The sequence below is a fragment of the Lytechinus pictus genome, chromosome 16 (genome assembly GCF_037042905.1).
Source record: "Lytechinus pictus isolate F3 Inbred chromosome 16, Lp3.0, whole genome shotgun sequence".
Classification (NCBI taxonomy): Eukaryota; Metazoa; Echinodermata; class Echinoidea; order Temnopleuroida; family Toxopneustidae; genus Lytechinus; species Lytechinus pictus.
This window is the reverse complement of record NC_087260.1, coordinates 4,104,623-4,118,646: the sequence shown is the minus strand read 5'-3', so window position 1 is coordinate 4,118,646 and position 14,024 is coordinate 4,104,623. Positions and strand designations below refer to the sequence as shown.

Genomic DNA, 14,024 nt, shown 5'->3' with positions numbered 1-14,024 from the left:
TAGGTTGAAAAAAAATAATTTTAGCTTGAAGAAGGAATATTTAAAGCTAACAGAGAGCATATTAAAAAGAAATAACAGAATAATTCAAGCAAATAAATAGATCTGATAATGAATTTTGACCGCATGATTTGAAAATTATGGCAAAGATAATGAAAAGGTTATGAGGAAGTCTGCAAATTAGCAAGAAGTCTGATCATCATATTACTCATATTCTGCAATTCTGGCGCAAGCCTCTTTTTGAACCCCCAACAAAAACGTCCCGTGTTCGCTCAAGCATGAACAAAACTAAAAATCTTTAATAACATTTGAAAGACAAGACCTTAGAGCACATATTAACACCAAAATATAGACATAATAACTTGAAACTAAAATTTTATAGACTTTTCAAATCTGTCCCGTTTTTTTTATACGCACTGTATACCATCATCCCCCGATCAGATGGCCTCAATGCTATTCGTTTCTTTCTACGGAGTCATCAATCAGCTAACAGACCTGACGAGGACACTATAGTGCGCTTGACTGACCTCGTTCTCACACGTTCAGCATTCAGCTTCAATGGTAAATACTACAAACAGAAGAAGGGCGTGAAGATGGGTACTAAGATGGGACCTTCTTATGCTTGCCTGTTCATGGGATACATCGAAAGCAGGTTCTTGTCCAATAACGAAGGGCCCAAACCTCTGCTTCTACGAAGATATATTGATGATTATCTTGGAATCGCAGTGTCATCCAAGGATCAAGTTATGGAATTCATTGACAGACTTGGCAACATGCATCCTTCAGTTCAACTTATCTACGAAGTGTCAGACGCCAGTGTGGCTTTCTTGGACCTCAAAGTCACAATCGAAGGCTCGGGTATCACCACGTCAGTGCATTACAAGCCTACTGATTCCCATGCTTACCTGAACTACGCATCTTCACATCCTCCTGCTTGCAAGAATTCCATTTCCTTCTCCCAACTTTCTCGCATCCGTCGTATTTGTTCAGAGGAAGATGACTACAACCAACGAGCAGATGAAATGCAACATTTCTTCAAGCAACGAGGATACCCGGATGAGATCCTGGCTATGGCGGCTAAGAGGGTTGAGACATCAACACGTGCGGATTTCCTTCTGCCCAAGCAGCAGAAGCACGTTTCAGGAAGAATTCCGTTAGTCGTCACTTACCATCCCACTAGTGAACGTCTTGCCAAGTCCGTGAGGGATAACTTTCACATCTTAACCGAGCATCCTGCCACTACGGAAATTTTATCCGAACCCCCTCTGACTTCGTTCCGGAAGGACAAGAACCTACGCCAGCTCCTCGTGTAATCCGAGCTCACTCCGATCAATGCTACATGAGGTATCGGAAGCAAACCATGTAGAACACCTCGATGCAACACGTGTGGGGTCATTTCACCAGTGACAGAGATATCCGGACCAAAGGGTACCTGGCATATCCACGGCTCTTTCACATGTGTCACCAAAGATTGTATATATTGCATCTACTGCTCCAAGTGCAAGGCGATCTACATCGGAGAAACGAAGAGGAGGCTTGCTGACAGAGTGACGGAACATCTTCGCTCCATCAGGATCAAGTCAGCAGGGTTGCCGGTAGCTCATCATTTTACCCAACCGGACCATAACATCGGGTACTTCAAGGTGTGCGTTCTTCTGACTGGTTTCCCGTTCAGATGGGGCAAGGAAAGAGAAGGAGGAACGCCTCATCCACTCACTCGGCTCTCTCCAACCTGATGGAATGAATGTGTCTTTCCACTCCTTTCCCGTGGTTTGATTTCTTTTCTCCCCCTCTCTCTCCCTTGCTTACCTTTTTTGTTTTCTTCCTTTCTTTCTGTTGTCCTTCCCTTTTTTTTTCTTTTTTCTCTTACTTCTTTCTCCCCAGCTGTCCTCTATTTCTGGCCCCTTCTCTCCCTCTCTCTTTTTTCTTCTAGTCGTTTTCCTTTTCCTTTTTCTCTCTTCCTTTTGTATTCCCGGCTTTTTCTTCTTATTCTTTCTTCTTCTTTTTTTTCCCCTTCCCCTTTCTTTTTTTCTCTCTTGCTCTCTCTCTTTTTTGTACTGTTGCGCTTCGCGTTTTACCTTTTAGCGCGTTGTTTTTTACGCTTTGCGTTCTGCGCACTGCGTTTCTTGGTGCTGTTGACGAATAAATTCATCATTTCCTGATGAAGCCCTATGGGCGAAAATTTGATCAACTTTTCTCTCTACGGTTGTTTTATTCATCTTTTATTTTATTATATATATATAAATATGTATATATATATCGTGGTAGAAATTTTACTTCAACCAGGCGCTATTCAGATGAGATCTTTACATACATACTCATAGCCGTACGCAGTTTTAGTAGATTAGATCTGTTATATGAAGTAGGGAGTAGATTCTAACACCCCCAATACCTCCCTGATCATGATAACCAGTTTCTGTGCATCTCGAACATTTTGAAAGCTTAATCTTTTTTATTTTGCACGTTCGTATTTCAAAATAAATATTGATCAATTTTTGAATCATTTTGTTTAAATTAAAATATGCATATACGGGGGATTAAATTAACATTATCATTTCATTCTTCTATAGCTTATTATTTTTCACACATCTTTACAATTCAATTAATTTCCGAGCAATGTGACTGACAACAAGATTGTTTCGATTTGATCTCGTCACAAAGTTATTTAATATGTAAGGTTTTATTGAAATGACAGAAAATGCCCTGATAAAATTTGAGTGGTAAAAGGACAGTTTCTTGGAAGCCTTCACTAAGTGCTGCATGTTATGATATTTGTGTTGTTTATTGCCTTGTGTTGATGCGTTTTAGTGCATGACTGTATCAGTGCACGCGCTTGACGCATTCAGGACATAGTTGCGACATGTTTCCGCAATGACTGTGCATGATTATGTTGCACTCAACCAAAGTGAGGTAAATGGGAACCGATGTAGCAGGTTTTTATGCCCGGGCGGTGAAAACGCCCGGAAATGCGAAGACGGACAAAAAACCCTGATGTCGTTCAGGCATTTCCGTCCGCCCGGACGTAAAAAAAACGCTTTGCCCGCTGAAAATGTCTGTGTTTTCCGGAGATTACGCCCGCATATATTTTATCAGCGACTGGAGTACAGGCTACGATTTTTTTCGGCGAATTGATCGCAAGCTACGATTTTTTAGGGTGTCTGAATCACAGGCTATCTGACAATGGTGTCCGTGTAGTGCTTGCGAAAAAGCAGGTCAATTATATTATTTTCAGATAATTCGCTACTATGTTTGTAAATTACAATCCACTGTTTCTCGTAAGCGTTCTCTCCATTGTGAAATTTTACATGAGTTTGTTTTTATACTAGATTAATATGCAAGTACCTTGTGTTACTGTAACTTGTTGCGTGTGAATCAACAAAATTAGCAGGCTTTTGGTCCCACTTATACATTTTTATGTGGCTATAGAATCGTTGAATGGGGGGGGGGGGACAAATAGTGCATATAGGTATTAAGGACAAAAGATAGATAACCACTTTTATGCATGTAAATAAACGTTATGAAATTACATAGACAATTTGTGCGTGCAGTGTATATTTTAAAGGGGGAAGTTCACCCTAAAGAAAAATTTGTTGTAAAGATAGCTGATTAAATAATACAAAATATTAATGAAGGTTTGAGGAAAAGCTCTTAAGTTATTGGATATTAAGTTTGGGATTTTGACGTCATTAACGAGCAGCTGGACAATTATGTATTAGAAAATGCACTGAAATTTCACTTTTTTGATGGTTTGTAATGAGGTATTTTTGTTTTCGTTTGTAGGAACGGGTGTAAAATAATTTGTCTATTGGTGTACTGGTGGTACAATAAAAACCGAATTCAATTTTCTGAGAAAATGACATTTCATTGCTTTCTTACCATTCGATTATTTAGGAAAGCTGCTCGCATATGACGTCACAAATCAAATAATAAAAATTCTAATACCCTTTTTTCTTTGATGCATTTTTTTCTTAAACCTTTGACAATATTGACAATATTGTTTTATTATTTTTAATATTGTTTTATTAACTTTTTTCTTTGGTAATTTTTTTTCTTAAACCTTTGACAATATTGTTTTATTATATATTTTTTTTATTTTTACAACATTTTTTGCCAGGGTGAACTTCTCCTTTAATTGTGTGTTTACTAACTATCCCAGATTATTGATGTGATTGACCGATTATAAATACTCCACCCCCCTACTCACAAAAAAAAAAGGAATTCGTGTCTATTTCGTAGTCTAGGGTATTATTTGCAATTATTATAAATCGACCAGGGATATGTCTAAAACTATAATGCCTCGAAAAATTCGGTGCACTCGTGCCCGTGCGTTACGTTGCTGCAGCGTGATAGTATATAACATCCAGCTGAGTTACAATACATTAATGTTTCTTTCAGACAGTTCGGAGTTTCTGAAAACGTGATTTTAGGGGCAAATAGTAAAATGTTTGCCTGATAATGACTGATCTCATTATGACCTTTAATGCAAAGTTTGTAGTATATCTAGAATGTCCCAAACGACTGAATCATCCTAACACTAGCACCGCATTTATAAAATATACATGACGATCGCCTTCTTGCCTGATAATAAAGTCACCCCTAACCCCCATTAAAGGTCAAGTCCGACCCAAGAAAATGCTGACTTGAAAAAATAGAGAAAAATCAAACTAGCTGAAAATTGTGTTGAAAATTTCCGAAAACGTCCGCCCCTCGGCGGAGAATTTGTCCACTCAACACGGTGTTTTTGCTCGAGGACAAAAAACCCTCAAATACTCTAGGATTTTTCGTCCGCGCAGACGGATTAAACTGGCCGGACGTTTTCGCCTCCGACACCGACAGGAAGTAATACCTCAACAAGCTGAGCGCACCGAAATCGGTAGACTAGCTTAGCCGGGGTAATATAGGAGCGCCTTGAGCACCTAGCAAGGTGCATACGTGCGCTATTCACGCAATATTCAAGCATTGTCCCGACATGATTTCGGCAAAATAATATTCTCGAAGCCCAAATCTGTGAAATATCTAGTGCAAATTCAATGTTCTGGTGTTCACGACCTCTGCGTTCGTTGATCAGAACCACTTACACTGATCACGTGGTTTACGCAGGCATCCATTGTGTCTATCATTCGCGAACTTTGCGTGAAGTTACCTCGGGTGATGGTTTTGCGTACTCTCCACTCCACTTTACTACTGCTACATAAACCTACACGTATCATCAGAGTTAATTCATAGTTAATATATAAACGATGCTTCCTTTCATACCCGCTTCTATATGGGAAATTTTCGGTCATCTTGACCTATCAAAAATGAATTCATGATGGAATTATAATATATCATTATTTATGATATTAAAGGGTCGCTGATACTTATGATTCCTTGCATCTTTAAGATTTCATAAGACTTTATGTATACAACTTGGCCTATTTTACAACTCCGAGGCCCAGGGGAGAAAGAAGGAGAAGAGGAGAAAGAAGAAGAGGAGGAGGACATGGAGGAAGAAGAAGAAGAAAAAAAGAGGAAGCAGTAAGAGGAGATAATGACTAATAAGGACGGGAGCTAAAACTATGAAATGACGCTAAATGCATCATTGCAATTAACCTACTTAAATTTTCTTCGCAATGTGTCCCACCGTATCCTTGGACACACGAGCAGTTATATCCAACTAGTTCCTCCGTACACGTTCCTCCGTTAAGGCATGGGTTTGAGTTACAAGCTTTCAAAAATAGAACATGAAGAAATAAACGTAAAACAGCATTAAGGGGCACGAAATTGTATACCAACGGTGTGTAGTCTCACACTGACTGTGTTAAAAAACAGTATTGACATAAACCTTTTGATATAATACAGAGAATACAATTAGCGTATAATTTCGTTATCAGAGACCAACTAATAATAATAATCAACCAACATCTTTCAGCAACCACCCCATTTCCAACAAATAGTCGTGAGTTACGGCTGTTTGAAAATAGCCAAAATAGTAATTTGAATTGCAAAAAACGAACGCAAAATGTCAGGTTATTTGAAAGAGTAATTGTCCTTAATTCTGGCAAAGTTTACCGTTGAGTTGACTAAAACACGTCAAGATAGTTTCTTTGACACAATATATTTTTTTTTGCAGATTGCTTGGAAGTTTCATGAGATGTGCACAGTGTGCAAATCTTCTGCCTAAGTAAGCCCTTAACTTAAAACTTAGTTTTCTCCTTAAAGCTCTGGCTCGGCTTCTTTTGCATTTAATCAAGAACTCGTTTATAGGTTATTCTAGGTCTATCTATTAAGTATCGCTGATCTATTTTGACATATGTATATATATATATATATATATATTACGGCTTAGAATATGCTTTATTGAAAATCAATTCAAAGAGAACATGAAGATAGAAATGTGAACCAGCCACTCAAAAACCAACAAAAGGTCATCTGGTAAGGTTTTTTTTTTAAGCCAAGATAGTAATTTAGATTGCCCCACAAATGTATAAAATCATGCTAGGTTATGCAAAAGAGTGATATTGTCCTTCATTCTGTCAAAATTTCACATCAAGAAGTTGACAAGAAAACAAGATACGAGAGTTTCTTTGACACAATCATTGAGATATTAGTCTAGGTGATTGGTGAACAAAATGTTCAGAAAATGGTAAAAGCATGAAAATTGGCACAGAGGTAGAGTAAGTTATTCTAAACACTTTTAGCAGGGGGTGCCAACGTGAATTTGCCAAATATAGCAACGGTTGCTAGGTAACATATTTACCTTAGTAACTGAGCTTTATTATTATTATTATTATTATTATTATTTTATTCGGCACTTCATCAAAAACAAGACAGCATGTACAATGCAAGATTGAGAAAAAGTACAAAAATACAAATAGTTTTTAGACCCTTTCTCACCCAACCAGGTAGCCTGGGTAGGGAATAGGTCAACTTAATGGCCATGGCCCACAGGCCTTCCCTCCCACACCCGACTGGGTGAACAAAGATCATTACATAATAGAGTTACAAAATGGAATAACATGATAGTATAAGACAGGTAGGTTGCACAAAAAAAGGGAACCAACTTATGTTTGACATAACCAAAGAAAACAGGAGGAACAAATATTTGATTAAATATAATTGGGCTTAAGTAACATTTTCATGAGCGATGTGTTGCATGAATTTTAACCTAAAGCATGTTCCTTTGTATCACAATAGTTTTGATCCATTTACTCACAGCAATGGCTGCTAAGGGACCATTTTCCACAGCAACAAATTGTTTATCATTGTTCAGATGAATATGATAAATATGATTTACTCAGAATAGCTCAGAAATTAAATCTGGCCCATAGATTCCTCATGTGATGAATTTTTCCTTAGGTAGACCTAATAAGCACCATAGCAACGGTTGCTAGGAAACATTTTTTCCACAGTATCCAATTCTTATAGGGTTTTTTCTTCATGATCATAATTCATATGAACCATATCTTTTCTATTAAAGCATTAATACATTAATCAGAAAACCCAGGAACAATTATACCATGTATACACGCCCATGCGAAATAACAGATGATGTAACATGTTTTTGTAGCAACCAATGGTTAAAGGTCTTACAGTAAGATTATTGATAGATGCTTAAAAACGTAAAATCTTGCACAAATTAAACTACCTCATGATATGGTTCATATTTCCAAAGACGATGTTTATGGGTTCCATATTATTGGTATAGTAATGCTTGCTGCATGTAAAAAAAAACTCACCTTAACACCAATTTTCCTCCCTTTGGAAACCATAATTATTATAGATTAACATAAACACATGTAAAAGATCGACCATCGATTTAAATTATTCTGTGTCTTTCATAGCAAAAGGTACTTTGTTAATGGCTGTTATTACTATATAATTTAGTTACACATTTATCATTGAATGATAATAGACCTCATGTTTACTTATCTGAGTGATTGACAATGGAGGTAGAATATTGAATTTGTATCATTGAGAATTAAAAGTCTAGAAACCGTTGACATTCTGGAAATTTGTGGCTACGTATGTATTTGCCCTTTAAGACCCTGTATAACACCTACAAATTCCCTTGGAAAGAATTCCACAAAACCAACATTTAGCATGAGAAGAACAGTTACAAGAACTCACCAGGAGGTCATGGGTGCTTACAAGTTTAATATCTCTGATCTTGGAGAGATGAAAAAATGACCGCCAAGAATTGATTGAGTCAACTAAGTTAGAAATTATTTCAAACGCCAAAATCCCGCCAGAAAGTAATTTTCAAATGAGTGCTTGGATACCACTTTATCTCTAGCTAACAGTAGTCGTTCTCTTGAAAGCCAACACACTTTGTCTTGGTTTATCCCCTCCCTTTCGAAGCCTGCAATGAAGCTTTCCATACCGTTTCCGGACCTAATGCCATGTGCAGGAGTTGATTTTGACTTGTCAATTCCGTCTCCAGGTGTTTTCCCTTGGATCAATCCTGCAGCTCTGTGATCTATCATGACGTGAAAGATCCTGCTAGAGTTGATTTCGACCAATCAGTTCCGTTTCTATGCATGTTGGCCGGATCCTGTAGCTATATGATTGATATATCATGACTCGACCCTGCAGAAGTTGATTTGGACATGTCCATTCTGTTGTAGTTGTTTTGACCTGGATCAATCCTTCAGCTCCAGGATTTATCATTACGTGAAAGATCTCCTTAGAGTTGATTTGGACCGACCATTAGTTCTGTTTCCAGGCTTGTTGGCTTGGATCCTGCATGCTGCTTTGGGATCTATCATGACTTGAAAGCTCTCGCAGAAGTTGATTTTGACCAGTCTGTTCCGATTGCAGGTGTTTTGCTGGGATCCTGCAGCTTCATGGATCATTACTTGAAAGATCTTGCAGGATGTACTATATGCGCAGCTGACTTTGTCACCTACGTATGTGATGCACTTGTGATATTTGGGGCCCGTTGCAGAAAGAGTTGCGATCAAACGCAACTAAAACAATCTTGCGCAACTTGATTTTCATCCAATAAAGTACCCGTGTTCGGGACTTGCGTTTAACGCAACTCTTTCTGCAACAGGCCCCAGGTTGGCTGGACGTGATCCATACTCGGCCACAAAACCCAGCACAGAACAGTAGCATTAAGTTCTGATATGTTTCTTCCTTCCACAAACCTCCAATACATCTTTGCATGTCCAACTCAGAACTCAGATGGAAATTAATTTGCTGATTGCACTATCACCTTATATAATGTCCTTATGAGGAGAAATGTCTCTTACACTCTGATTGACGAACAGTTCATTGTTACACCGAAGATGATGATGGCTGTAACTTTCTTGATGTATTCCCCTGTTGCATCTAATATTCTTTGTCGAGCATAATGCATGCTTCACAGTGGTTTTGCTTTTCCTTACCTATAATCAATTCAGACAGTCTTAACCTTAATTTTGGACTAGATATATGCCCAACTCTGTGAACGCATGTGCGACACATAAAATGTACGTTCTATTCATTCGCTAGAATTGTACACAGAGTCCCAAACTACTGGAAACTGCACAGTTGTACATGTACATTATGTAACTATTTTTTATTCATTATCTAGATAGAAACTATTGCAAAATAAATGACTCAACTGTCCAGCATTATAATCAAATAAAAAAGGAGCAACATACATACAGACAATGATGCTTGAGGTGTTTCATGTCTACTGCACATGCTCTACAGTGCATATACAGGAAATGATTCTTGAGACTGTTTCAGGTCTACTGTACATATATATTCAAGTCAGTCAATATGATATCAAAATTTTACTGACAAGTGCGTTTGAATTACTCGCCATTACTTCCAAATAAGGTTTGTCATTTAATTGGGAGCGATTAGTTAATGTCAATAAAATTTCAGCTTCCCTTTTCCCTCAAGGTTCGGTGTTTTTCCGTGTTAGACACAGCAGTGTTCCATGCTACATCCACTACAATACCCTGTTTCAGTTTCATAACAAGAGAGATCCTATATGCAAATTCAATGACCCAATTATGATTTTTGCCTGTGTGTTAGCTTTGTCATGTGTGAGTAAAAAGTATGCAAAATAGTAAAATTATGTATATCGAAATTAGGTTTGTTACCTAGATAAGATTAGGCCTACTATGCAGGCATTATAATTATTTGGACTGTCTCTGAACTTTTTACGGATCTGGTATATTTTTTCACTCCAGAGTCATAATTTGACAAATTTTCTAACCACTTTCATTCAAACATTATGTCCAGATGTTGTATTAAGCAATATTATCTATAGTTGCTATGGAAAATGTGCTGCTTAGCAACTGTTGCTGTACATGGTTGGAATGTTTTTTGATATGTGATTGTAAAATGGGAGCTTTGAAGTCAAAATATAGTTTTTGAATGTAGATAACACCCCAAAAATTGTGGTTGCCAAGGTAAATATGTTACCTAGCAACTGTTTCTGTACGAGAAGAGGTCAGGTTGGCACCCCCTGCTAAAAATGTTCAGCACTATTTTCTCTACCTGTCAGCCAAATTTCATGCTTTTACCATAATCTGAACAATTCTTCCTATTTTTTGCACCGATCATCTAGACTATATGAACATTGTGCAAATCGTATGCCCCAGTTAGCTCCGAACTTCAAACCTAGTTTTAATCCTTAAGCTCTACAGTAGATTAGCTTTTATTACAGACAAGTACTTCATGTACTTGTTTTGGTTATTCTTGATCTATCTTTACAATATTACTGATGTATTTTGAAAAGTTATATATTTAAGCGCTTAGAATGTGCTTTTTAAACTCAATGGAAATCTAAAAAAAAATATTTTTGGGCGTCTTATATTGGTTTCAAATGCCAAAGGCAGACAAACACGTTCAATGGCAACTATACTTTGTGACACTGGAATGTTAAGATGGTACTCGATAATAATTCAATCAAGGTACTTTTAGATAATTCGTTTTTCTGATTTCCAAAGGAAAAAAACAAAAAAACTAAATATTGAGTGAAAATTGATTCTATTTTCGAGATCTAAAACAGAAAAACGGCAATTTTTCAATATTTTGATTAAAAAATGAAATATGTAAAAACTTGAAAAACATAAAAACGCGTTCATTAATCCGTTTGACTGTTTTTGCATATTCTAATTGAATTGAAAATGTCGTTTTCTTTTTCTGTTTCGCCTGCATGAAACAGAAAATTGAACGCACCTTCTCGTTCCCCTTTTCGGTTTCGAAATCAGAAACACGATTTTTCTGATCGCACCGCCGTCAAGGTACGATTAGATAATTCCTTTTTCGTTGGCCAAACGGAATATTGAAGACCGAACCTTTTGCGAAAGAGGCGGAGCCAGAACTCGCATACATATGTAATTCCGACGCTTCCTTATTCGGAAGTTTCGAATATTCCGAAGGTTTGTTTTTCCAAAGGTTCGTAATTCCAAAGGTTCGCCATTTCGAAGGTTCGTTATTCCGAAAACAAAATAAGGTTCCTAATTCCGAAGGTTCGTTAGTCCGAAAACGAAATAAGGTTTGTACTTCCGAAGGTTCGTTAGTCCGAAAACGAAATGAGGTTCGTAATTCTGAAGGTTCGTTAGTCCGAAAACGAAATAAGGGTCGTAATTCCGAAGGTTCCTAATAAGTCAGAAAACGAAATAAGGTTCGTTAATCTGAAAATGAAATAAGGTTCGTTTGAAGCACTTATTCTATGCATGTATTCTGTGTAATTCTAAAATATTCCTTTTCAGGTCTGATCATAAAAAATTATCAGCTGGCGCTGCGTGCTCGCATTATTTCCATTAGTATGTATAAGCCTACTTTTATATGAATTCGAACAAACTGCTTAAAATCCCTCTTTATGACAGTTTATCAAAAATATCAGCTTGCACTTCGAGCTCAAAGAAATTAGTTAGCTCCATATGCGTCTTGTTCATAACATTGGTAAGAATGTTCAATTTTTAGGATCAAATTCCTGAAATTTCTATGAAAATTTGCTCGCTTCTCGCGTTCGAATTATTCAATCTTGTTTATTAGAATAAAGTTAAGAGATCACTGTTCGGACTAACCCTTAAAAGAAAAAAAAAATCAGCATTGGGCAGCCGATCGGGGAAAATGTGAATAAAAAATCACCCACCCTCCTGATTGGAGAAAGCTCAATCCACATCAGTATGCATACAAATATAAATTTAATGTAAAATAAGTGCCCCCCATATTAAAACAAGTGGAATGCCACTGGCGGTCTCACCTGCATCACGCGATTCAATACAGCAGCAGTGCTGACTTTGAAAACTACTATAACTCGCACAAGATGTTCAGTGATACTTGGTTACTCTTATGTCCACGTTTTATGAACTAGACCAATACACTTACAGAGATATGGTGGTAATTCAACAAATAGTCCCAACATGGCCAAAGTTCATTGACCTTACATGACCTTTGACCTTGATCATGTGGCCTGAAACTCGCACAGGATGTTCAGTGATACTTGATCACTCTTATGTCAAAGTTTCATGAATCAGATCAATAAACATTCAAAGTTATGATGGTAACTCAACAGATACCCCCATTCGGCCAATGTTCATTGACCTGTGACCTTGGTCATGTGGCCTGAAACTCGCACAGGATGTTCAGTGATACTTGATCACTCTTATGTCCAAGTTTAATGAACTAGACCAAGATACTTTCAAAGTTATGATGGTAATTCAACAAATACCCCCAATTTTGCCAAAGTTCATTGACCCTAAATGACTTTTGACCTTAATCATGTGACCTGACACTTGCACAGGATGTTCAGTGATACTTGATTACTATTATGTCTAAGTTTCATGAATGAGATCTATAAACTTTCAAAGTTATGATAGTAATTCAACAGATACCCCCAATTCGGCCAAAGTTCATTGACCCTAAATGACCTTTGACCTTGATCAGACGTGAAACTCATGCAGAATGTTCAGTGAAACTTTATTAACCTTATGTTCAAGTTTCATGAACCAGGTTCATATCTTTTCTAAGTTATGATGACATTTCAAAAACTTAACCTTAGGTTAAGATTTTGATGTTGATTCCCCCAACATGGTCTAAGTTCATTGACCCCAAATGACCTTTGACCTTGGTCATATGACATGAAACTCAGGCAGAATGTTTAGTAATACTTGATCAACCTTATTGCCAAAGTTTCATTACCTAGGTCCATATACATTTTAAGTTATGCTGTCATTTCAAAAACTTAACCTTCGGTTAAAATTTGGTGTTGACGCCGCCGCCTCCGCCGTCGGAAAAGCAGCGCCTATAGTCTCACACTGCTATGCAGGTGAGACAAAAAATCTGGCTCGATAGCTGCGGATGGCTTTTTTTGCCCCGCCCTAGCCCAAAAGGCGGTCTTTATCACCATTTTTTTGGTCCAAACAATTAACCACCCCACACAGATATATATATACAGTGCGTATCAAAAAAAAGTTTACACTTAGCAAAAATCCTGTAAAATTTCATATTTGTAATATCCTAAAGATTTTTCCACATTTTAACATTGGTACAGATCCATTTAAGCAAATGACGATATAACTGTCGAAAAATATTTCCGCTTGAGTGAGCACCACTTACTTTTGAAAAGTTGGTGAAAAATGATTTGCGCAGAACTTAGAAATAGTTTTGCGAATAAAAGTAGACCTTAATCATGAAGAACACGTCGGATTAGATAGTAGAATTGATTTGATGATATCTTTTACCTTTTTTAACTTGTTTCCTTGCCCAAAACACTTCGAAGAGTGCATTGCGCCCCACCCCACTCCCCCACACACCGAGACCACCGTGACGATATCTGCTTTACGTTGAGCTGTGATTTACATGAAATGGCTTAGGCTCCTTTTTCATTTTGTTAATCACTGTCAAGCTTGGAAAAAGTGTGGAGAAAAAAGTATTAAATAAAAAATGAAATGTAAACCCACTTTAAATGATACAAACTTAGTGAAAAATGCTGGAGCTGTCTCAAATAAACTTTTGTTCAGATTCAGTTATGTCATTAGATCCAGCTGGCACAAAAAAGGGTAAAGGCTGTGCTTACTAAGTGTTGAAATTTCAAT

The 14,024-nt window shown here is 37.3% G+C and overlaps 1 protein-coding gene across 1 annotated transcript in view; it reads right to left on the bottom strand.

Moving 5' to 3' along the window:
• Nucleotides 1-5,039: 5,039 nt before the first annotated feature.
• LOC129278993 (fibropellin-1-like) overlaps nucleotides 5,040-14,024 on the bottom strand; it is a 63,016-nt gene continuing 54,031 nt past the window's right edge. Inside the window, exons 14-15 of the mRNA XM_064111579.1 lie at nucleotides 5,594-5,704; nucleotides 5,040-5,194 (exon numbers count right to left, since the gene is read on the bottom strand). Coding sequence (XP_063967649.1) covers nucleotides 5,040-5,194; nucleotides 5,594-5,704 — 266 coding nt within the window. The remainder of the gene's footprint in view (nucleotides 5,195-5,593; nucleotides 5,705-14,024) is intronic.